The sequence below is a fragment of the Zeugodacus cucurbitae genome, chromosome 2 (assembly GCF_028554725.1).
Source record: "Zeugodacus cucurbitae isolate PBARC_wt_2022May chromosome 2, idZeuCucr1.2, whole genome shotgun sequence".
Taxonomy (NCBI): domain Eukaryota; kingdom Metazoa; phylum Arthropoda; class Insecta; order Diptera; family Tephritidae; genus Zeugodacus; species Zeugodacus cucurbitae.
Genome location: NC_071667.1, coordinates 8,166,887 through 8,190,730, shown reverse-complemented (window position 1 = coordinate 8,190,730; position 23,844 = coordinate 8,166,887). Strand labels below are relative to the sequence as shown.

General features: G+C 31.6%; 2 protein-coding genes across 2 annotated transcripts in view; one reads left to right on the top strand and one right to left on the bottom strand.

Moving 5' to 3' along the window:
* Positions 1-1,628: 1,628 nt before the first annotated feature.
* Positions 1,629-4,492, bottom strand: LOC105210102 (protein jagunal). The gene is made up of 3 exons (XM_011180856.3): positions 4,089-4,492; positions 3,050-3,422; positions 1,629-2,988 (listed from the first exon to the last, which is right to left on the bottom strand). Exons 1-3 carry the CDS (start codon positions 4,175-4,177, stop codon positions 2,857-2,859), a joined length of 594 nt encoding a protein of 197 aa, XP_011179158.1. The 5' UTR covers positions 4,178-4,492; the 3' UTR covers positions 1,629-2,856.
* Positions 4,493-5,337: 845 nt separating this feature from the next.
* The window catches only part of LOC105210101 (exocyst complex component 4), a 61,488-nt gene continuing 42,981 nt past the window's right edge, over positions 5,338-23,844 (top strand). Inside the window, 3 exon segments of the mRNA XM_054225196.1 lie at positions 5,338-5,731; positions 10,576-10,738; positions 15,335-15,385. Of these exon segments, the coding sequence (XP_054081171.1) occupies positions 10,583-10,738; positions 15,335-15,385 (207 nt within the window). The 5' untranslated portion in view covers positions 5,338-5,731; positions 10,576-10,582.

Genomic DNA, 23,844 nt, shown 5'->3' with positions numbered 1-23,844 from the left:
GTTTAGGTTTTTATTGCTAATTATAAATATAAATTATTTTTATTATTAATATTTTTATTATTATAATATATAATATATAATAATTTCACAATTTGATACTTAAATATATAACTATTTTATTCACTTGACGTTGTTGCACTGCAGCACGTGCCGATGGCGACTAATGCAGTCCGACGCGCTTCAAGGATTTTTACTGACCACACAGTCGAAAAGGCGAAGCCTTTTTTACCAATATTTAAATATTGTACATATTCTAGTATATAATCGTTTGGGGTTGCAAAATACTCGGAAAGTTTGTCTGTCTGTTTATTGTTTCGCTTTTGCTTTTGCTTGACCACTGCTCACTGGTCAGTTAACAGTAAAGTGTAACAACAGCAATGTGGTGGAGTAAAGCGTTGGAGCGAATTTGTTGGTGTTTGTATTGGTTCCAGTGCATTCATCAGGCTGGCGCATTATGTCACTTTGAAGGTGTTGTTGCATGTTTTGATAAAGTTTTGTATTTGTACAACAACAAGAATGAAGTATTAAGTAGTTGCAATGCATACAGTGTGTAACGTAATTTTTCTTCCATATAAATATTTTGTTGGCAGCAGGATTGATTATATTAGGTTTCGGCGACTTTTCGAAAAAAATTAACAAACCTATTTCTCGGGTAAAGAACAGAACAACATTTAACAACTGAAGCCCTTCCGAAACAGTATTTCACCTCGATCTGCTAAAATTTTTTAGCACCTACTTCATTATTCGTTTTTTGTTTAATATTCGTAATTTATTTTATATCTCAATAACGACTCGATCGTTATGAATCCGTTAATGTTAAAAAGATTTCTCACTATTTTTCTTGTCAAAAACTATTGCTTTTTTTAGTCAACTGATCATTGAAAGGATAATGTCGGGATCCTCCGCTTACGTAGAGCCAGTCGTCGTAGCTACGAATCCAATTTCTTTCAACAAATAGAGGGACTAACAATTTTTTAATATACATACCTACAAACGGCTGAAATCAGAAGCGAAAATCGCACTTAGATCCTGTGGTAGAGTCAATAAAAACTAATATTTGCTTAAGCTAAGACAAATACTGTGTTCCTTATAGATTTTCACGATAAAAAAATAAAACAACAAAAGTCGTCAGAGTACCTTTGGGTCAAGTGTATACAAACAAATAAATAAAAAAAAAAAAGGTTATTGATTGTTTAATTATTTATGTCTTGGCATTGATCCCAATTGCCACACAAAATAAATGTGACAAAAGCGAGTCATTAAATGCTTACTAGCGATTATACATACATTAAGCGTGCACAGTTTATTTTCGTACAGCAGCTATGGCAAATATTACATGAGTTATACCCAACGAACATATTAGTAAGTAAAAAACCATTTTTCAACGAACGGAATTGATAAACGTTCTATAACTACGAATAATTGCATATTTTACTGATACTAGGTTTTACTGAAAGATTTAAATCACTTTATTAGAATTGCCGGCCGTTAAACAAAATTCGAAATGCGGGGGTGTGTTCCCTAGGTAAGTTCCAAAAGTCATAGTAATTATGTAGCAGCTTTTCAATTATAATTACATATTTCGCTTTTCTATCAAAATTCTCCAATAAAAAATGACACAAACAAAATGCTTTTAACCCACACAAAATATAATATCTTTATTATAACCTTTATTTTTTTCCATATTATTTTAAATGACATTAATCGAACAGCACAACAAATTACACAAATTGACAAAACAATTAATATAGTTCCATATTTATTATAAAACTCTTCATTTAAAACCACTTTGTTACCCATTCCTTTTAAAATTTAACATTATTATATATCTCTTATTTTGTTTTTGCAATTGTATGTATAACTATTCAAAAATGAACAGCTAGTGCCTTAGAACACAAATAAGTACATAGATACAGACAAACATACGTATGTACGCATAATCATATTTTGTACAAAAAATAGATGTCGGCCCTTAATGGGAACATATGGATGATGTTAGGCAGTTCGGTGTTTTTTTTATATGTAGAATACACATTCGTATATTTTAATAAGGAACTTTAAACTCTAAAAATAAATATTAAACAGAATATTAATATATTGAGTATTTTTATTATGCAATGACCAATTGTACAGACGATTATGATGCTATTGCCATTGTTAAAAAGTATTTTATTAACTAATTTACATTTGCCACTGATTTTGAATGAAACACTTTAATGACATACATTGTATTTAGTTGTCTTTAAAATCTTAATTAAATTGTGTTTTTTTTTAACAAATTTGTGCAGACTACAACTTATATACCCAGTAAGACATTTCATATAACACTTATGTCATGTTTTGTTTAACGCTATTACATGTGCTTTAAATTTTTAACATTCCATTTTTTATTTGATATTTTACAGCATTCGTAATATCTAGTGTATCGACGAAATCAACCGAGGATTATAACAAAACCTTTTTTAAATTTGAGGTTATCAAACCGTAACGCAATGTTATAAACTATTTTTTGGCTAGTTAAGACGATTGGAACGATTATTTTGAATACACTGACAAAGGTAGACTCAAAATGCATGGAATGGCGCACAATTTCGGTTTGTAGCAACATCTTTTTTTATTATTGGCTTAAATTAAATTTTTTCAATAAAATTGTTGAATATAGTGATATAAGTAAATATTCAAATAGCCAACAATGTTTTGAAACAGTAAAAATTTCACTTTAATCCAACAATGTAAACTATAAAGAGCATATACAACAGAGTTGCACCAATGACACATAAATGGACCGTCTGCATAAAATGGACTTTTTTGTCGCAGCGTTTTTAAAGTGCGTCAATCATTTGTTTTACTTTTGATCTATTGCGACTTCTTTACAGCGGTGCGCAGACGCCAAGCTTGAATGCATCTGTAGGCGAAATATAGCGTAAAACCGTGTAGTTGTATGGCGACAGCTGAGAAACCGTACCACAATACCGCGTAAGGCATGTTCTGTAATATTAAAATCGTTAGTTTATAAAATTGCATAACATACGATGTGTTCATTACTTACGCGCCATATAAATATGTCCGTTTCTTTTATATCAGTTTTCTCATCTAAATTAATGTATTCCCAAAAATCTCTAAAGTAGTAGATGAAGCAGTAGATTACCGGTACAACGCCAACTAAAGTAAGCGCTATTATATATTTTTGCATTTGGCGAATGCTATTGTTTACTATTGCCGATAGAGCAAACCCCATTGTAAACACTGATATCATCCAAACGTATTCCCACCATAGCGGTTTTGGTACTTCAAGTTCTTCCACTTCCAGCCAAAAGACATCAATGCGATCCAAAAAATCTGGTGACAACTTGGTCACCATAAAAGTAGAAAGTACGATATGATAGCAAATGCACAATTTTAAACGTTTTTTTGCATGCAAACTGTGGAAAAGAAATTATAATTTTACATTAATATTTAGCAGCTTTTTATTTTTTTGTTTGAAAATATTATATATTCTTGTAAATATAATTAAATATACATATATTATACAATTCGAACAAGGTTGGCTTCTAAAAGATTTGTATGTTTGGTTTTGAAGAAAAAAAAGAAAATAATCGAATCTTATCAATTGAATTTGCATTAACAATTTACTTTACTGCCAAATAACAAATAGATAAACACGCACACATACATTGTTGCATACACTTTTGCCACGACATTGCGTAGCGCCGAAAGCACACGTCACTATGTGTGCGGTTGAGCACCGAAGACGCTATCGACAGTTCCCAACTCACGTTTGTCCATAATAACGAAATGTAAACATAATCTGGCAATTGGCCAATAAAAGAGCACAGTAATCATAGACAATAGGAGCAGCGCCCTGTAAAAGAATTTGACTGCAAACACTTTCCCCATACAAGTGTGGCCTTCGTCTGGCCCCTCGAATACGATCAACGCGATCGAATTTGCAAGCATTTGTATGTCTCTACATATTAGTAAATTATGCAAACTATTTGTTAGCCTGAATTACTAATGACATATTGAAAAATTACTTCATAAGCTTATAATACGTGATAACCACATTTAAGGAAAGGAACTATATTAACCTCATACGATGTGGTGCGGCCACACGTTGTCTATATTCGTAGTCAGCGCCATTGGTGCCTGCTACCATTGGTCCACCGCGAGATGCCATATTCAGATTGTGCTTAAGATATTGACGTTGAGGTATCACCCACTTCCTTTGAAACTGTCAGCTATGTTGGCGTACAATATCTTTCCTCCGGCTGGTTTCTTAGGTTACAATAACATTTCACTTTGCGTTATAGAAAATTATGTTTTCGTTCGTTTGTTGAAATTATAAAATTCGGTGGTATTTTATGCAAAGTATACAGTTTTGTATACCTTGTTTAACGGGAAAAGAAAAAAATATCACCGTCGTATGAAAAAGAAAATAAGTATTCAACAGCAGTGAATAGTTGCTGCAACGAAGAAAATGTATAAGAAAAGAACAACAAGGTGTATGCTTGAATGTTGTTTATTATTTGGAAATGCAACAGGCACTTTGGAACAGGGTGACAAGCTACTGCAGAATTCAATAAATCATAAATATATTTAACGGGTATAATTTTGTGTATTTTTTTTTAATTGTCTATGACTCTTTATATTTTTATTGTATAATTTAATTCACATTCAAATTATTTCGATGTAAACCAAATTTAATTTACTGTTATAATTTTATTTACAAAATGATTGTGTTGTTTCTGTTTCCGTTCTATTCAAAACCGTTTCCTTTAACGATCCATGGTCAGTGAAAGCGGTAAAACTCGCGTCGTTTATAAATTTTATAAATTGTGTTTTTAGGCAGTGAATGATATAAATTAATAATAGTGCGGTGTGTTTTAAAAGTTTTATATTAGTTTATTAGTAAGTAATTGATTTTTAGGAAACACGCTTCATATACATTTATAATAATGTACCCATATTGCATTGAAAATTATTAACATTAAAAATTTTTAAATTTAAGTAAAATTGGAGGTTAATTTGCATTTCATTTAGAAAACACATATGATTTAATCAAAATACTAATTGGTTTTTAGCCAAATGTAGTGTTTTAGAAAACTGTAGTGTACAAAACGGCTTATGGACAATAAACTTGCTTTCAATTGATATTATTGCTATGAACTATGGTTTCTGTCCACCCAATAAACTGGGTAAGCATTCGTAAGCGCTAGCTAACCCACTGCTAGCGCTGCCGCAGCCGCAAATACCTACAATGTGTTTTCACTACACACAACGGAGCGCTGGCTGTTTGAATGCAAAGCAAACAACATCGTCGCCGTCGTAATATGCTCAGTATGTTGGAAATTCAGTGCTTTCGAACACTTGGCGGCGTCGTGAACTGATCGCTCTTCAAGAACTCTTAATCTGTGAAAAGTTTTATATATTTTTTAAATAATTTTTACATGAAAAATTCATTTATATTAAAAACAAGCGATTTCGTGTATGATTATCGGAAGTATAAAATAATTCTTTCAATGTTCTGTTTGTGAAATTTAAAATTGAAAAGGATAAACATACTTATCTACAATAAATATAATATAATACGCGGTTGTATATTATATTTGCATTAGTACAGTTAAAAGTGTTTTTTTTTATAGTTTAAAAGTGCAGTAATATAGTCGCAAATATTGCGACGCATTATAAAATATAAAAAAGTATACACTTCTTGTTCGAAATAACCAAAAAGGTAAATCAAAGGTTTCCTATGGTATTTATTAAATGAAAATAATAATAAAAAATATGTCTTAATTTATTTTAATCAATACATATGTACAATTTCACTGAGGTAATCAAATGTGCTTCTTCTATGAGTACATTTCGCAATCATTTTGAATTTTTAAGAATTAAAATAATACATGTAATTATTTTCCTTTGGTACATATACGTGAATTAATTAAATTTTCTAAGCTTCAGTTTGTCGAGACAAAAGTATTTCTAAAAATATTGTTATTTATTTACAAAATGTGTTTTTGCGCAAATTCATTTGTTTTGCTTTTATGTTTTTCTGTTTTTAAAGTGTTTTTATTTTCCCTTTTTGCAAGCTTGACGTTTCTGTTTATATCTTATTCGTTATTTACATATAATATTTTACCGCCAACGAAAGTTGCAGCATTTTTCAAAGCAGAAATACATAGCTTTTACTAGGCTTCTATATAAATACATATATGTGTATACATACATATATACATATTAAATAACTAATGTGCATTGACTTTGGCTAGCATTTAATAGGAAAGTGTGTGATCATGCCTGACCGCCTGGTTGGCGAGCATTGTCACTGCTGCGACGGACACATTGACATATTGCAGCGTTTGGCGTTTTCATTCAATCTATTTTTGTTGCCGCTGTTGAAAGGGAAAAAAATGTAAACAACAACAAAAAATCGGAAGAAAAACGTGTAGAGATTTTTATTTATTTCACAAAGAGCCCAAATGTTAAGACATTCTGCATTCAAGTCTAGCTGTTGAAGTGTATAAGTGTAGAATAGTTTTACTAAGAACTTTTCCTTTCTTCGTTATTTATGTGTCTAATGTTCGTGTATGCACATTTAGTGCTCACATACGTACGCACATATGTATGTAGGTACCTATGCACCAATATCGGCGTACAAGTCATTTAAAACTGTTTATTTACATATGTGTGTTTGTGTATTCTATGTAAATATGTCGCTTGGCAAACACCTACGTATGTACATATTAAATATTTTTCATTTTGCTTACTTAGGTTTTAAGATTGGAAATTCGTTGTTTTTACATAGAAACACATATAAACATACCTACATACATATATTGGCTTCTGCAGGCATAATTACATACAAACATAAATTTAATTTTGTGAACGTTGTGAGTTTTAGTTAGAATTTTTTATTTTAATTATATATGAACATATTCCCATATTACTGCCTTAGTAAAATATTGAAAATTTCGCTTCAACCAATTAAAAATTGAATGAAAAATGTAATTACCGGCTGATAATGTTGGCTAACACTTGTTGAGTAGTGGAATCAACTCTGGTAAAATTTAATTTTTTTTTTATTTTTATACTCTCGCAACAAAAGTTGCTACGAGAGTATTATAGTTTTGTTCACATAACGGTTGTTTGTAACACCTAAAACTAAAAGAGTTAGATATAGAGTCATATATACCAAAGTGATCAGGGTGACGAGTAGATTTGAAATCCGGATGTCTGTCCGTCCGTCCGTCTGTCCGCCTGTGCAAGCTGTAACTTGAGTAAAAATTAAGATATCTTGACGAAACTTGGCACAAATATTCCTTGGCACCATAAGAAGATCAAGTTCGAAAATGGGCAGAATCGGACCATTGCCACGCCACACAAAATGGCGAAAACCAAAAACACATAAAGTGTCATAACTAAGCCATAAATGAAGATATAAAAGTAAAATTTGGAATAAAGGAACGCACTAGGAGAGGGCATATTTGGATGTAATTTTTTTGGGGAAGTGGGCGTGGTCCCGCCCACAAATCGGTTATTTGTATTTAACTCGCAAATTAATAAAGCTATATAAACCAAACTTTCTGCAGTCGGTTCTCTTACATACCCCACCACACACCATGAAAATAGTTGAAATCGGATAATAACCACGTCCACCTCCCATACAAAGGTTAGGTTGAAAATTACTAAAAGTGTGTTAACTAACTAACGAAAAACGTCAGAAACACTAAATTTTGCAGAAGAAATAGCAGAAGGGAGCTGTACTCAGATTTTTTAACAAAATGGAAAATGGGCGTGGCATCGCCCACTTATGGGTCAAAAACCATATCTCAGGAACTACTCGACCGATTCGAATGAAATTCAGTATATAATATTTTCTTGACACCCTGATAACACGGACAAAAAATGGGCGAAATCGGTTCACAACCACTACTACTTTCCTTATAACTCAATTTTGAAATCCATCTTATTCCTTCACTTTATAATGTAAACATAAGGAACCAATGAAGATAACGGAATAAAACTTTACACAATTAGTGCATATCATCTCTGGCTTCACTTGTGAAAAAATTGTCGAAAACGGGCCATAACTTTTCAAGGTCCCAGATATCGAACATGTTGAACTCAGCGCCTAAGGATAAATTTTAACCGAAAATATGGGTAAATCTCTCAGATATCTCAATTTAATTCAGAGGAAATTGCTTTCTTCTAAGAGTGTGTCTGTGTTCCAAAATTATTGAAATCGGGTCATAACATTTCCATATACCTTATTGTAGGTTTTTCAGAAGTATCTTCTCCTAGCTCCCATATACCTAATTATAGGTTTTTCAAAAATACGGTGAGCTTTATTCCGCATATATGTATTGTTTAATTTTCTTCAATAAATTGCGAGAGTATAAAATTTTCGGTTGCACCCGAACTTAGCCTTTCCTTACTTGTTTTTTTTTTTATTATATATATGTATGTATTCGAAAACATATGTTTCTAGTTCTAATACATACCAAATTTCCTTTTTATATATAATTATGTATGTACATGTAAATCTCTGTTTCATGTCTTTTACAATTTCCAATATTTATTCTTCCCATTTTCTCCGATACTATTTTGGAACTACAGTCGTGGTCAAGAAAACACTACGATATTTTCATGCATTAAGAAATAGTTTAGTGGACAAAATAAATTATTTTGTATATATGTATGTATGTATTTACATAGAGAAATATTTGCTAATATATATCAATACAGTTTAGTACTAAATGTAAAGTGTAACACGGAGATCAACTAAATGATACTCCAAATAATTTTTGAAGTTAATATTTTGCTCAACACTGTTATTTTCCAGTTATTTTTAATATATGAGCATATGGATTGTCAAATGTTGATGCGTTCTATTTTAGCTTTGATATATTCTAGGTCATGCCTTATTTTATGAACTCATAAAACGAACTAAAAAAGTAAAAATAAGAAATTTGTAATAGAAAAAAATGTCTTTTATAAAATTATGTTAGTTTTCTAAGCATAAAAAGTAAATTTAAAAACAAACACAGATATATTTTTGAAAAAATAATGCGTAATCTACAAATTGTGTGTAAATATACTTATATAATTTTTAAATATTAGATAAGAAAATTTTATGTTTGCTATGGCCATGACTTCATTATCTATATAAATTCAATTAACATGTAATTAGAATAAATAATAAATGTATGTAATTATGTGTGTCACGCACTTGGCAATGAAGTTTTATGTAATTTGATGATATGTGCTGTCAAATTATGTATCTATATATAAATAGAAACGAGCATATTTATAAAATGGGCATGAATAATTAACTTACAAAAATTGAAAGTCCACATTAAGCATAGTGCATAGAATTCATGTTACCCTCTAGGAATAGTCTGTGAAGAAGTACGGAAATATTGAGATTGTTTGTAATTAGTTAATTTAATTTTGTATATATTTTAATTGTATGTATATTCATAAAATGAGATGAGTTTTGGTTAAACTATTAAATGTGATACGAAAAAAAAGATGTTGAAAACTTTGAGTAAACTTATACTTGCAGCAAATGAGTGAAAATTAACACTTCACTCTAAAGAGGAAAACTACATATTTGGTCAGAACGGTGATACTAGTCTAGCTTTATTATTTAAAAAATTATGTAAAAAATATTATTTTAATTTTAAAATATGCCCTTCAGGGTATAAAAGACATTGCGGACATTTGCTATTTGCTAATGTACTGACGAAATTTATATTATACAATACTTATATGCAAATATTTTGATATAAAAAAATTTAAACTTTTGCAGATAACAGTAATAGTTTACTTCTGACTGTATATTGTGGGAACATTTTCGCTTCTTTAACGCATTGTTTAAACAATTTTGATATTATTTTCACTCATATACAACTAAGTAAATATGTGTGTAGGTATGCTTTACTATACAGAAGCTTATGAACTGGTTAATTATGTTGGTTAATTTATGACTTTATGAACTCTTGGGGATAATTTGTCAAGAGCTTAGTTACTTTACTAAAAAATATCTTACAAATCTCATTTGTATATACTCAAGAGAAACTCTGCTGAATCTCAATGCTTTATTTTATAAAAAAAACATAAATATACTTATACATACAGCCTTGGCCTAAAGTATTAGGCACCCCATTAAAATACAAGTATTCTCAAATGTGGCTATCAAAGTTACCACTTCTTTTTGTAAATGTCTTACATGGGTGTTTAAATGTTGATTAAACGAATAAATTTTGTAATATTAAAAGTATTAAAAAAAATAATTAAGTTAAAACTAAAAATTGTCATTTTTAAGAAATTCTTAAAATATTTTATAAAATTTTTTTTTTATTTATTTATTTTTTTAATGTTATTATCACTAATTCATTGTATTTTCACTGTTTTACTAATAAAACTACATTATTTCACTTGTTAAAACAAAAAATTCAGTAATTAGTGGGGTGCCTAATACTTTTGGCCAAGGCTGTATATATATGTATGTATATTTACCTCTATATGTGAATGTTTATAAAATTTCAAAGAATTCAATTTTTTTTTTCATTTCAGCCCAACAATGTCCCAACCATCACATCTACCACCACAGCCCATACCCATTTCGGTGATAAATCGTGGCACAGCAGCAACAACAGCCGAGCAGCGGCGTGCGAGTTTTGCGCGGCGCGCTGAGAGTTTGGTGGAGCGGGTGAGAGTATTGAATCAAATATATGAGGTATTAAGTGACCAAGCGTGAGACTTTTTCTGAATTTATAAAATTGTCCCACCTACCCGATATTGAAGCTTGGAAGTGCATACCCTGCAGAGTGCAATCCGGCTACTGAGTCCTAGCTTGTGAGCCAACGTCCCTCATATGTAGCGTGTAGTTCTGCACGATATACAAATATGTCTCAAATGCTTATAGTTAGTACATATAAATACATCGTCCGAACACCGATTATTTTGGCTTCTTGCCGGCATTTTACATTTAGATATGTATGTATGTACATCTAGACTTGTATACATGTATAATAAGATAAAAGATTTTCTTTTAGTTTATGTACTAAGTGTCTTTATTATTATTATTTTGATTTTGAACATTTTATTTTTTTATTTTTTAATTGCTTATTCTACGTTTGGCATAATTTCACAAGCACAGACCGTAATTTGTTTTGAGACATCTAATCGTAAATAATCTCACGTGATTTTAAAATTTATTATACCCTGAACAGGTTATATTAAGTTTGTCACGAAGTTTGTAACCACCAGAAGGAAGCGTCGGAGGCCCTATAAATGATACATAAATGATCAGTATGTTGAACTGAGTCGATTTAGCCATGTCCGTCTGTCTGTCTGTCCCTCCGTCTGTCTGTCTGTCTGTATATATACGAACTAGTCCTTCAGTTTTTAAGATATCGTTTTGAAATTTTGCAGATGTTATTTTCTCTTCAAGAAGCTGCTCATTTGTCTTAATATACACGAATTTAAGGACTTTTTAACCCCTCCCCCCTCCTTGTCACAAGTTGTCACATTTTGAACTCATCCAAACCAAACGCATACGCTTCTGAATATATCTCAAAATAAACTAATGAAAATTCTCTTAAAAATAAAAATAGTAACAACAAAAACTACTTCATTAAAAAATCTGCATAAATCAAAGCACCTGTGCTACCAAAGTTGGCCTTCATTCTATCGCCAAAGACAATTAGGCGCGTTTAGCCGTTTAAGTAAGACATTTATTGAATTAAGAGTCTTATCAATTATTCAAATCACAATGGTTTGGAAAATTAATGCAAATGACTTAAACAAAAGAAAAATTGAAGCAATAGACTTTAGACTTGTATATACCATACATATACTATACATACATATATGTATGCGAGTACGTAGTGCATGTGTAAATATGTTCAGAACTGTAAATATAGACTTCTATTGTAGTTCTTGACATTGATGATAAACTTCTTGCTTGCCTGGTATGAAAGTTCAAAAGGCGCTTTAGAAATCAGTGCGATTTAGAGGTTCACGCATACATACATAAGTAATTGGTCGATTAACAGCCTCTGTCGAAAAAATGCACTGCCTAATCCAGCTGTCACTGTATTCTAATGCTTTGTCGAGATGCCATATTCAATTGATTAAACCGGTGAATGTAAGAGTTTATAAAGGCGTACATTTTGATATGTGAGTGCATGTGCACTGCATTGTAAGTATTTATAACTGTGTATGCGTGTATGTAACAATTTTAATTAATCGTAATTGAACGTAAATACTGCATAGGCCGTTATAAGAAGGCATAGGAGTTTTGTCTGCAAAAAATATCAAAATATAGATGGCAGTATGTACATATTTACTGAGTGATATATATGTTATTGTTTACTATAATATTTGCACTCATAGAATTTATGGCTTACTAGCCACACATATTTATACATACATATATATATACTTGTGTGCCCCTGCGCCTAAAGCTGATAACCACCACGAGCCTATCTGTTGTTAAACACCCTCTCTACCCACCTTTGCTCTCTATAATTGTTGCTTATCTCATCTGCGGCCGTAAGTCAAGTGCATGGCGATTAAGATAATTAAGTAATGAATTAGAAAATCCACATTTTACGTCTGCATATTCAGTGGCATAAGTGTTTCATTTTACTGCAGGAGTATATTTACATATGAACATATGTGGATATTTGTGTGAGTGTATATATATTTATTTCCACTGTGTGTTGTGGGTGGGTTGCATCGAGTCGTTTTAGCTGCACTTTTGCGCTTGAATAATTGCCTATATAGTGGAATTTATTATTGGCAATACAAATACACATACATACATATATCCGAGCGCATTTCATACACATAATCGTTTGATTTGCTTCGTTAATTCACAATATTGACTTATGACTGTTCTTAGCGTAATGGGTGCTCATTGAAAAGAATATGGCATTTAATTTTACTACCGCTAGTTGAGACGCAGAAATTTGCATTTTCAATTTGCAATTACCTCTATTTGTGGCATACACGTGCTTTAACGCGCATCCCCGTAGTCGATGCATTAAAGAAATATGACATAAAGTTCACTTCCTCTTTTATCATATTTTTATACTCTCGCAACAAAAGTTGCTAAGAGAGTATTATAGTTTTGTTCACATAACGGTTGTACTTACAAGTCATAAAACTAAACGAATTAGATATAGGGTTATATATATCAAAATGATCAGGATGACGAGACGAGTTGAAATCCGGATGTCTGTCTGTCCATCCGTCCGTTCGTCCGTCTGTCCGTGCAACGGATAACTTGAGTAAAAATTGAGATATCTTAACGAAACTTGGAACACGTATTCTTTGGCACCCTGAGGAGGTTGCTTTCGAAAATGGGCAAAATCGGACCATTGCCACGCCCACAAAATGGCCAAACCAAACCTATAAAGTGTCATAACTAAGCCATAAATAAATTTATAAAAGTAAAATTTGGAATAAAGGATCGCACTAGAAAGGGGCATATTTGGATGTAATTTTTTTTGGAGAGTTGGACGTGTCCCCGCCTCCAAATCGGTTATTTGTATATATCTCACAAACCAAAAAAGCTATATAAACCAAACTTTCTGCATAGTTGAAATCGGATAATAACCACGTCCACCTCCTATACAAAGGTTAGGTTAAAAATTACTAAAAGTGAGTTAAACACTAAATTCAGAAACACTAAATTTCACAGAAATAATAACAGAAGGAAGCAGCACTGAGATTTTTTTGTTATGTATTGTGTTATTGGCGTTCAACCGTTTAGCCGGTTATAGCCGAATCGATGAGAGCGCGCCACTCTTCTCTTTCCTTCGCAGTTCGGCGCCAGTTGGAGATTCCTAGTGTAAACAGGTCGTTCTCCACCTGTTTACTCCAACGGAGTGGAGGCCTTCCCCTTCCTCGGCTTCCTCCGGCGAATACTGCATCGAACACTTTCAGGGCTGGAGTGTTTTCGTCCATTCGGACAACATGACCTAGCCAGCGTAGCCGCTGTCTTTTTATTCGCTGAACTATATCAATGTCGTCGTATAACTCGTACAGCTCATCGTTCCATCGTCTGCGGTATTCGCCGTTACCAATGTTCTGAGCTCCATAAATCTTGCGCAAAATTTTCCTCTCGAAAACTCCTAGTGTCGTCTCATCTGATGTTGACTTCGTCCAAGTTTCTGCACCATAAAGCAGGACGGGAATGATAAGCGACTTGTAGAGTGTGATTTTGGTTCGTCGAGAGAGGACTTTACTGTTCAATAGCCTACTCAGTCCAAAGTAGCACCTGTTGGCAAGAGTGATTCTGCTTCTGGATTTCGAGGCTGACATTGTTGGTGTTGTTGATACTGGTTCCTAGGTATACGAAATTATTTACGACTTCGAAGTTATGACTGTCAACAGTGACGTGGGAGCCAAGACGCGAGTGCGCCGACTGTTTGCTTGATGACAGGAGATATTTCGTCTTGTCCTATTTCGTCTTGTACCTTCTCTATTTATCTCTGCAGCTCGTATTATTTTTTCCAACAATCAAGCACGATATTAGTCTTATATGAATTCGATATCCATTGATATTCAGCGACATAACCACTCACTCAACACAAATTTATATGACGAGTCATATATCTTAGTTAAATTAAGTTCAGCTCTCTAAATTGGTTCAACTTGAACCTTAAAACAATTTACTAAATTATTTGTCTTAAAAGTTTGCAAACACTTCCAAAGTCATAAAGCAATAATAAATTAACAGGCGATTAAAACTGAAATCACGTTTGCCATATAAAAATTAATGTTTCATAAATCACTTCATAATTTTGTTTATGTGTTTGCATGTATGTATATATATATTTACTTGCCGTTGTAATTATAATTTCGTCCAACGTTTATGGTTCGGTGAAGTGTAAATAAAAATGTATTTATAGTATTTGCGCATATATTTATGACTGATGGTCGATGCAAATCGAGATCATTTATTACTGAAAAACGCGAGATTGTTTAAAAAAGTTTTATTGAACGTATTTTGTTTAGTTACAAAAATAATTTTTTAATATATTTGCGCATTATGGAAAACTGTAAAAAAATTTATGTAATATTTACATACATATATATAAATAATATTATACATATATGAAAGCTTTTAAATTTTTATTATCTTTTATTTAAACTCCTTTCGTATTTTATAAATATTTTTTTTCCTTTAAATTTTATAAGTATTTACTTACATATGTATGTTTTATAAAAAGTATAGCGCTTACCCAATTTGTGCATTGTTGTCTAATGAAATTTGTAGTTAAATTGCAAATTTGTTAATAATTTTCTTTCTGTTTGTTAGGACGAGACTGCAATATTTTGCCAACCACATCACCACCAAAGGGGTTTTGCTGTAAGCTTTTTATAAATACACAAGTAAGAAAAGGCTAAGTTCGGGTGCAACCGAACATTTTATACTCTCGCAATTTATTGAAGAAATTTAACCAATACATATATGCAGAATAAAGCTCACCGTATTTTTGAAAAACCTATAATTAGGTATATGGGAGCTAGGAGAAGATACTTTTGAAAAACCTACAATGAGGTATTTGGAAATGTTATGACCCGATTTTAATAATTTTTGGAACAGAGACACACTATTAGAAGAAAACTATTTCCTCTGAATTAAATTGAGATATCTGAGAGATTTACCCATATTCTCGGTTAAAATTTATCCTTAGGCGCTGAGTTCAACATGTTCGATATCTGGGGCTTTGAAAAGTTATGGTCCGTTTTCGACAATTTTTTCAAAAGTGAAGCCAGAGATGATATGCACTAATTGTGTAAAGTTTTATTCCGTTATCTTCATTGGTTCCTTATGTTTACATTATAAAGTGAAGGAATAAGAATGATTTCAAAATTAAGTTATAAGGAAAGTAGTAGTGGTTGTGAACCGATTTCGCCCATTTTTTGTTCGTATTATCAGGGTGTCAAGAAAATATTATATACCGAATTTCATTCGAATCGGTCGAGTAGTTCCTGAGATATGGTTTTTGACCCATAAGTGGGCGATGCCACGCCCATTTTCCATTTTGTAAAAAAATCTGCGTACAGCTCCCTTCTGCTATTTCTTCTGCAAAATTTAGTGTTTCTGATGTTTTTCGTTAGTTAGTTAACCCACTTTTCGTAATTTTCAACCTAACCTTTGTATGGGAGGTGGGCGTGGTTATTATCCGATTTCAACTATTTTCATGGTGTGTGGTGGGGTATGTAAGATACCCGACAGCAGAAAGTTTGGTTTATATAGCTTTATTAGTTTGCAAGTTAAATACAAATAACCGTTTTGTGGGGCCACGCCCACTTCTCCAAAAAAATTACATTCAAATATGCCCCCTCCTAGTGCAATCCTTTGTTCCAAATTTTATTTCCATAGCTTTATTTATGGCTTAGTTATGACACTTTATGTGTTTTTGGTTTTCGCCATTTTGTAGGCGTGGCAATGGTCCGATTCTGCCCATTTTCGAACTTGATCTTCTTATGGTGCCAAGGAATATTTGTGCCAAGTTTCGTCAAGATATCTTAATTTTTACTCAAGTTACAGCTTGCACAGACGGACAGACGGACAGACGGACAGACGGACGGGCGGACAGACATCCGGATTTCAAATCTACTCGTCATCCTGATCACTTTGGTATATATGACTCTATATCTAATTCTTTTAGTTTTAGGTGTTACAAACAAACGTTATGTGAACAAAACTATAATACTCTCGTAGCAACTTTTGTTGCGAGAGTATAAAAAATGATAATATAATTAGAATTATTGTAAACTAAATTGCTTAAAAAGGAATAACGATTGAACATATAGCCTATTTTTTAGAATTTTCTTTTTGAAATTAATTTTTTTAGAATTAAGTTTTTTGGTATTAATTTTTTAGAACTTAAAAAGCACAAATAATTTAGTTTTTATTTTAAATAACCGGTTCGATAGCTCTAGTACTTATGTATATTATGCATTTACATTTGTAAATATATTGTCTGTTTTAGCGGTTTGTTTTGATATTTCTGTTTGTGAATTTATTTTTGTTGACAAAATGTAAACAATCTCTGGCAAGTTATAATTAGCAAATTTATATTTCTTTGCCATATAATGGCAATAAAAACGAAAGCATTTGGATGCTCAACCATATACACTGACTTATATATACATATGTATATGTATGTTTGTGTAAATATATAAGAAATATCTCAATTGAGCTGACTTAGTTATTTTAGAAACATCTCGCTCATTCGAATAACATTTTAAACACTTTAATCTACGAGCAAGTTTCTTCACTTAATTAATCGAAGCATTGTTGTAACCCGGTACAGTACTTTATATGTGTATGTCTGTATGTCTGCTTGTTTTCTTATTTTTATTTTGTATGCTTTGGCTCACTTTGTTAATTATTTTGAACTAGTACTCGCGAGTAGAGCATCGTTCAATTAAAATGGTATAAATATATAATATGAACATACATATGTCTGTATGTATGTATATATAAATATGTCTGTGCATGTACGTATGTACGTATGCAAGCATCTTTATTTGCAGCAACGAGCACATAATTTTATAGTGACGTACAATAAATTGAGCGACCGGTCACCGATCAATGCTTCAATACTTACGTAAGCACGTAGTTATTGCATATAAGTATTAGGGTGATTCAAACAAAAAAAAAAATTTTTTTTTCTTGAAAACAGGCTTAAAAGTTTCAATTCAACGTAAGAAGATGTCAGTTAAAATTTGAGCCCTTAATATTAATATTAAGACTGTCCGCATCGCGTGTTTCTATTTCCCGTAAGAATAACATGGAAAAATTATTCTCTGCACTTTTTGAATTGTATTGCTAGTCTGTCATGTATTATAAAAAAGAGACTTCCACTTGTCTTTGTAGAGAATTGAACGCTCTACAAAAAAGGTCTCCTATAATTTTTTGAGAAATCTAATAGTTTACAAGTTATTCAAGACCAAAGTTTAATTTATCGAAAATTTTAAGGTTTTTGATGCATTTCAGCGAATTTGATAGTTTTATTAGAACAAATTACTCAAAAAGTGTATGTTTATTTGAAATTTAGTTTCTTAGACAATCATTGATAATAATTTTTTTGCAATAATGCGACTAGTGAAACTCTTTGAAATCATTTTTAGCATCAATTAGCTTCAAAATCATAGTTCAGCTTTTTTGTTTAATCTAAACACAAAAAATTTTCTTAAGGAATATATTAACTAATAATTTTTTTTTTTTTCAATCAATAATGAAATAATTTTTCACCCATAATTTTGAGAATTTAAATTAGTTACATCAACTTTTAGAACATTTACAAACTATTGGATGAACAGAAAAACAATTTAACATGATTTTTATTTTCATAAAAAAAATTTATAATAAATTTGTAGACTATTCGATTTTTCTTCGGATGACTACCGAGAATTATTATCAATGATTGTCTAAGAAACTAAATTTCAAATAAACATACATTTTTTGAGTAATTTGTTCTAATAAAACTATCAAATTCGCTGAAATGCATCAAAAACCTTAAAATTTTCGATAAATTAAACTTTGGTCTTGAATAACTTGTAAACTAATAGGTTTCTCAAAAAATTATAGGAGACCTTTTTTGTAGAGCGTTCAATTCTCTACAAAGACAAGTGAAAGTCTCTTTTTTATAATACATGACAGACTAGCAATACAATTCAAAAAGTGCAGAGAATAATTTTTCCATGTTATTCTTACGGGAAATAGAAACACGCGATGCGGACAGTCTTAATATTAATATTAAGGGCTCAAATTTTAACTGACATCTTCTTACGTTGAATTGAAACTTTTAAGCCTGTTTGCAAGAAAAAAAATTTTTTTTTTTTGAATCACCCTAATAAGTATGTATGTACATATGTAAGTAAGTACACATGCACATACTTATGGTATATCTAGTTTGGGTGTTGGCGGACTTCAATTACCAATATCAATAGAACACAGATATTATTACCATTCCATCACAGGGTCTTTCTGTCATCAAGAGCTCTAAACAATCTTTGTAACAACGATATGTAAGCTAATAAATATAACTTAACTTAGTAAAATAATGAAATTTTTCAAATCCAACATAATTTGGCATTCCTTAATTTATTATTTTAATTTGTACGTATATATGTATGTATACTATATATACGATTTAAATTGTATTTCCAATTATACAATTATACATATATGAATATATATATTTTTTTCTATACGAATGCACATATGTAAGTCAAGAGTTTATGGTTTCTTTATCTCATATATTAAAAATATATATAGGTTCATATAACCTACATATATTCCATACGAATAATAACCCGAAATAAATATACGACTGACAGGCTTCTTCTATACACATGTAGACATATGGGTGTGTTGCTCCGCTTTTCTACTTACATATGTACATATTCCATATACATACTAATACAATTACGCATCAGAGTTTATACGCCTTTGCAGCATGAAAATGTGTACGGAAAGCACGCGAATATAACGAGCAAAATAAATGAACGATAAAGTAAAAACGTAATAAAGTAAGACATTGACGACGTCAGCAAAAGTGTACAATAACAATGAAAAAAAAAAAACAAACGAAATAGCGACGATGCTGGTAGCTGTGTTGCTTTTTGGGGGCATGGCAGTCTATTGCTATGAATTCTTGTTTACGTGAGCTTTTATTATACACACAAACTACAAACATACTTACGTTAACAAATATTTAGGCATAACGGTATGTAAGTGAGTATAGATTTTGCGCATTACAAGCCACACAGGCGAGCTTTCAAAAAGCTTAACGAGACTTATTTCGCTGGCTTGCGGGTTTCGTATATAATTATATATATATATATATATATATATATATATATACATATATGTACATATGTATATTGTCTTAAAAAGATACCTGTGCGCTGCGTGACGTTAATGCAAATTAAATTAGTTGTTCTATATTAATTCTGATTAATTGTTTTGATATTTGCAATATAAAAATATTTTGGTACTTTTGAAAGCTTAAGAAATACTAAAGAGTAGTTACGGTTCTAAAATAGTTTTGAGGGAATTACATAGTTTTAAAGTTGTTGAATATAAGCTTCTATGCATCATAATTTTAGAATCGGTTTTCAACTGTACACAGTTCCTTTTAATAAAATGTTACTCATACGCACTGTTCTACTATTAAAAAAAAGTGACCTTTGGGACTTTAAGGGGTTATATATAATATGTGAACATTTTTTTATTCTTTTATCTTAAAGTATACGTTCTTAAGAAAGTTATCTCGAATTTTGATAGAGATTTAAGCAGTAGAATGGAAGTTATAACGTTTTGTATCTTGCTCCTCTACACTGGACAAAAGTGTGCTTTAAGCGATTCTCTCGAAATCATGTTTTTCCGAAAACGTCGTTGCGGTGACTTGGATTGCCGAAAGATTTTCAACCGATTTCAATTTTTCAATAGATTTCATCACATGAAAAAAGTTGCCTTGTTGAGAAAATCGTTCCCGTTTGCAGAAAAATTTTTCCCCATTTTTCAACACCTCAACATATATATATTTTTCCTTCTTGTTTAATTTTCCTTTCAATATATTTGGCATGCCACATATTCAAAATTCTTTAAAGTCTATAATGAATTATAAATTTTTATTTGACTTTTTCGTGTAGCTTAATATATTCGGTAATGGTAATATGGTAATAGGTTGGATGAACGGAGATTTTATACAACAGATGCGGTATCAATGTCAATTAAATGTCTTTAAAACTAACGCTGCCTGTAGTCAATCCATCATGGGAAAATAAAATACTTTTTCAAAAAATCTACAAATGGTTTGAGGCACATTAAACACCTAAAAAAACATCAAAAATATTACTCATTTATTTTCCGCTTGTAAACGCAAGGCATACGTGCTTTTAAAGCAAATTAAATTTTTAGCAAAATTTCACGGAAATGCTTTGCTTTGATATTTATAGAGCACTAAAATGAAATGTATAATTACATGTACATATGTAAATATTTATTTGGTAAGTGTTACTCATAAATTCGCAACAACTTATATACAGAGGTAGTCAAAATTATTTACACATCGGACGTTTTTTTACATGTTTCTCACAAAAAGCTTTCGCTTGTTGCTGTTGTTGTCGCAGGGATGTTGTAAACATCGATATATTCCTGAGCGAATGAAGTCAGTTTGGTTAAAATAGCTAGAAATATGGCGGAGAAATAAGCAAATGAACTGAAGACTCGCAGTAGTCAAAAGTATTTACACACATTTTTTTTGCGTCAAAAGTATTTACACACGGCGATTTAACCTTTATCCTTGGATTTGGTTTGAGCAAAAGTAGTAATTGGATTCTATTGCATTCTTAACACCCTAACTCAGCCTTAAAATATAAAAATTGGTAAATAAAATGTCGAAAACAAAGGAATTATCGATTATAACTAGATTCGAGATTGTAACTAAGTTTAAGACTCGGGTTTCGGCTCCGGAGTAAGTAAAACTTTATAGAATTTGATGGAATACTGTTTATAATGTTATTAAAAAGAAGGACACGAAATATTGCAAGGACAATTTAAAGATAATTGGGCGGAAACCTGTGATAGCTCAAAGAGAATGCAGAAGATTAGTAGGAACTGTCATACAAAATCTCACAATTAGTCCTCTTAATATTGCATCATCATCGAATCAGCATATTGCATGAACAGCCAATGATGCTACACTGCTAAGGACATTTAAAAATAGTAACATAAATACATACGTTGTGCATAAAGTTGACCACTTCCGAAATCAAAAAAGCGATATGCCTCTCATTTGCCATTGATTACATCCTAAAGCCTGTCGTGGGCAGATAAGGCTAAATTTTAGTTCCAGTGCTTCTTTAGTAAACGCTTTATGCATTTACCACGTGAAAAGAAGAATAATGCAGTTTAGACGCTAAATGGAGTCGGGAGTGACATTATGATTTTTTTTTAATTTTTTTGGAAATTTTCCTCACTTCTGTTTTGAAGATTTGGTACTAATTTAGGGACCCTAAATCATCCGGATATATAGGAATTCACATGACCATGCCATTCTAGTGGTCCGTCGGCCTTTTCCAACTATTGACTGCATTTTACAACAGGATAATGCTCCATTTCATAAGGGATCTTTACCTACAAAAGTTTTAAATGAAGCAAATCAAGTTGACCTCCACCCAGCCCTGACCAAAACTTTAGTCAAAATGTTTGGTCTTTCGTTAAATATCACAGGACAATTGATATAATAACCGAAAACGCCGAGATTACCGACATTTGGTCTAAATTAACAGTTAACTTAGCGCACAACTGGGTTGAATCAATTCGGACCATAAAGCAGGCTGTTATTGATGGCAATGGTAATGTAACCAATTATGAATTTATTGCCTTAGAATAGGAACTTATACTGAACATTAAAATTTTAAAATTATCCTTAAATAGGAACAGGATAATAGAGTTTATGTTGTGTGTAAATACTTTTGACTACTGCGAGTCTTCAGTTCATTTGCTTATATCTCCGCCATATTTCTAGCTATTCTAGCCAAACTGACTTCATTCGCTCAGGCATAGATCAAGGTTTACAACAACATAGCATTTTGTTACCCTGCGACAACAACAACAACAAGCGAAAGCTTTTTGTGTGAAACATGTAAAAAAACGTCCGATGTGTAAATAATTTTGACTACCTCTGTATGTATCTGCACTCATATATTGTCTATATTTCCTTTCCATTATACACAAGTGCGCCAATTGTGCCTTTTGCTTTGTTGTTTATTATTCTTAGTACCCCTCTCTGCAGTTAGTACGTCTTAGGCAATCAATTTTATTGCTACACCTTTTTCTTTGCTTATGCTCATATTTCTTTTTCATTTTATTTGATCTGTCATTAAGTGGCAATAGACGCTCTAGAAGCGACCACAATGCGTCTTACCAACACTATTAAGTGTTTTATATACTTATAGTTAAATGTTTCGGTGTTCCAAACAAAATCTACACAGAAATATATATCTAACTTATTCTATGGATCTACATATATATTTATGTGTATATGCCATTAAAGCTTGTTACACTGGCATCACTTGTCAGCATTGTTTGGATCCAAGCTTACCTTGGCCACAGTCCACAATCTGTCCTCTCACTTTTCATATTCGTACAAAGAAGGCATTGACTCAAAGGAGAGCACGGCAACAAATGTCCTTTGGACCTTTTTCATAACAATACTTGTGAACAAATAAAAATGTACTACATAGTATATGTTTGGGCGCGACCGAAAAGTTACATCACAATGATAACAAACAGCTGTTGTTTGTAAAGCTATGTATATATAAATATGTTTTTATTACGCATTTCGTTTTCTAGTTCATACTTGTGGAGAAAACTTGTATCAGTGGCATCTCTTGGAGGTAGTATTATTAAACACATTTCCCTTTGGAAGCCTAAAAGTATGCTACATTTCTTTACAGAAGGTCTGCATTTTAAATTTTCCAACTTTTTGGATGAAAAACTATTTCATACTAGTACTTCCATTATATAAACACTCGACCCACATGAATTTCCTGCAGGTATGGAATCCTTTTATCTAAGCATGTGCGTAATATAAACAGTACAATATGTGAACATTTATGCAGGAATAACGTAACCTCCAATTGTGTGATCTAGGAATGAACATCTGGTGTAAATTAGCAATTTTTATAATGTGTTTGAAATTATTCTTTTGTCTGACACTTTTCTTTATATTTGGTATTCCCTTTCAATATTTGTGTTGGGACTGTCTTAAACAAATAGTTAAATAATACGAATAAAAC

Excerpts from the sequence above, each read along its gene's own strand:
- LOC105210102 (XM_011180856.3), bottom strand. The coding sequence starts at position 4,177 with ATGGCATCTCGCGGTGGACCAATGGTAGCAGGCACCAATGGCGCTGAC. Across the intron at positions 3,423-4,088 it reads GCCGCACCACATCGTATGAG|TTTGCATGCAAAAAAACGTT; the intron begins GTTAATATAGTT and ends TCTTTTCCACAG. Across the intron at positions 2,989-3,049 it reads CGGACATATTTATATGGCGC|AACATGCCTTACGCGGTATT; the intron begins GTAAGTAATGAA and ends TTAATATTACAG.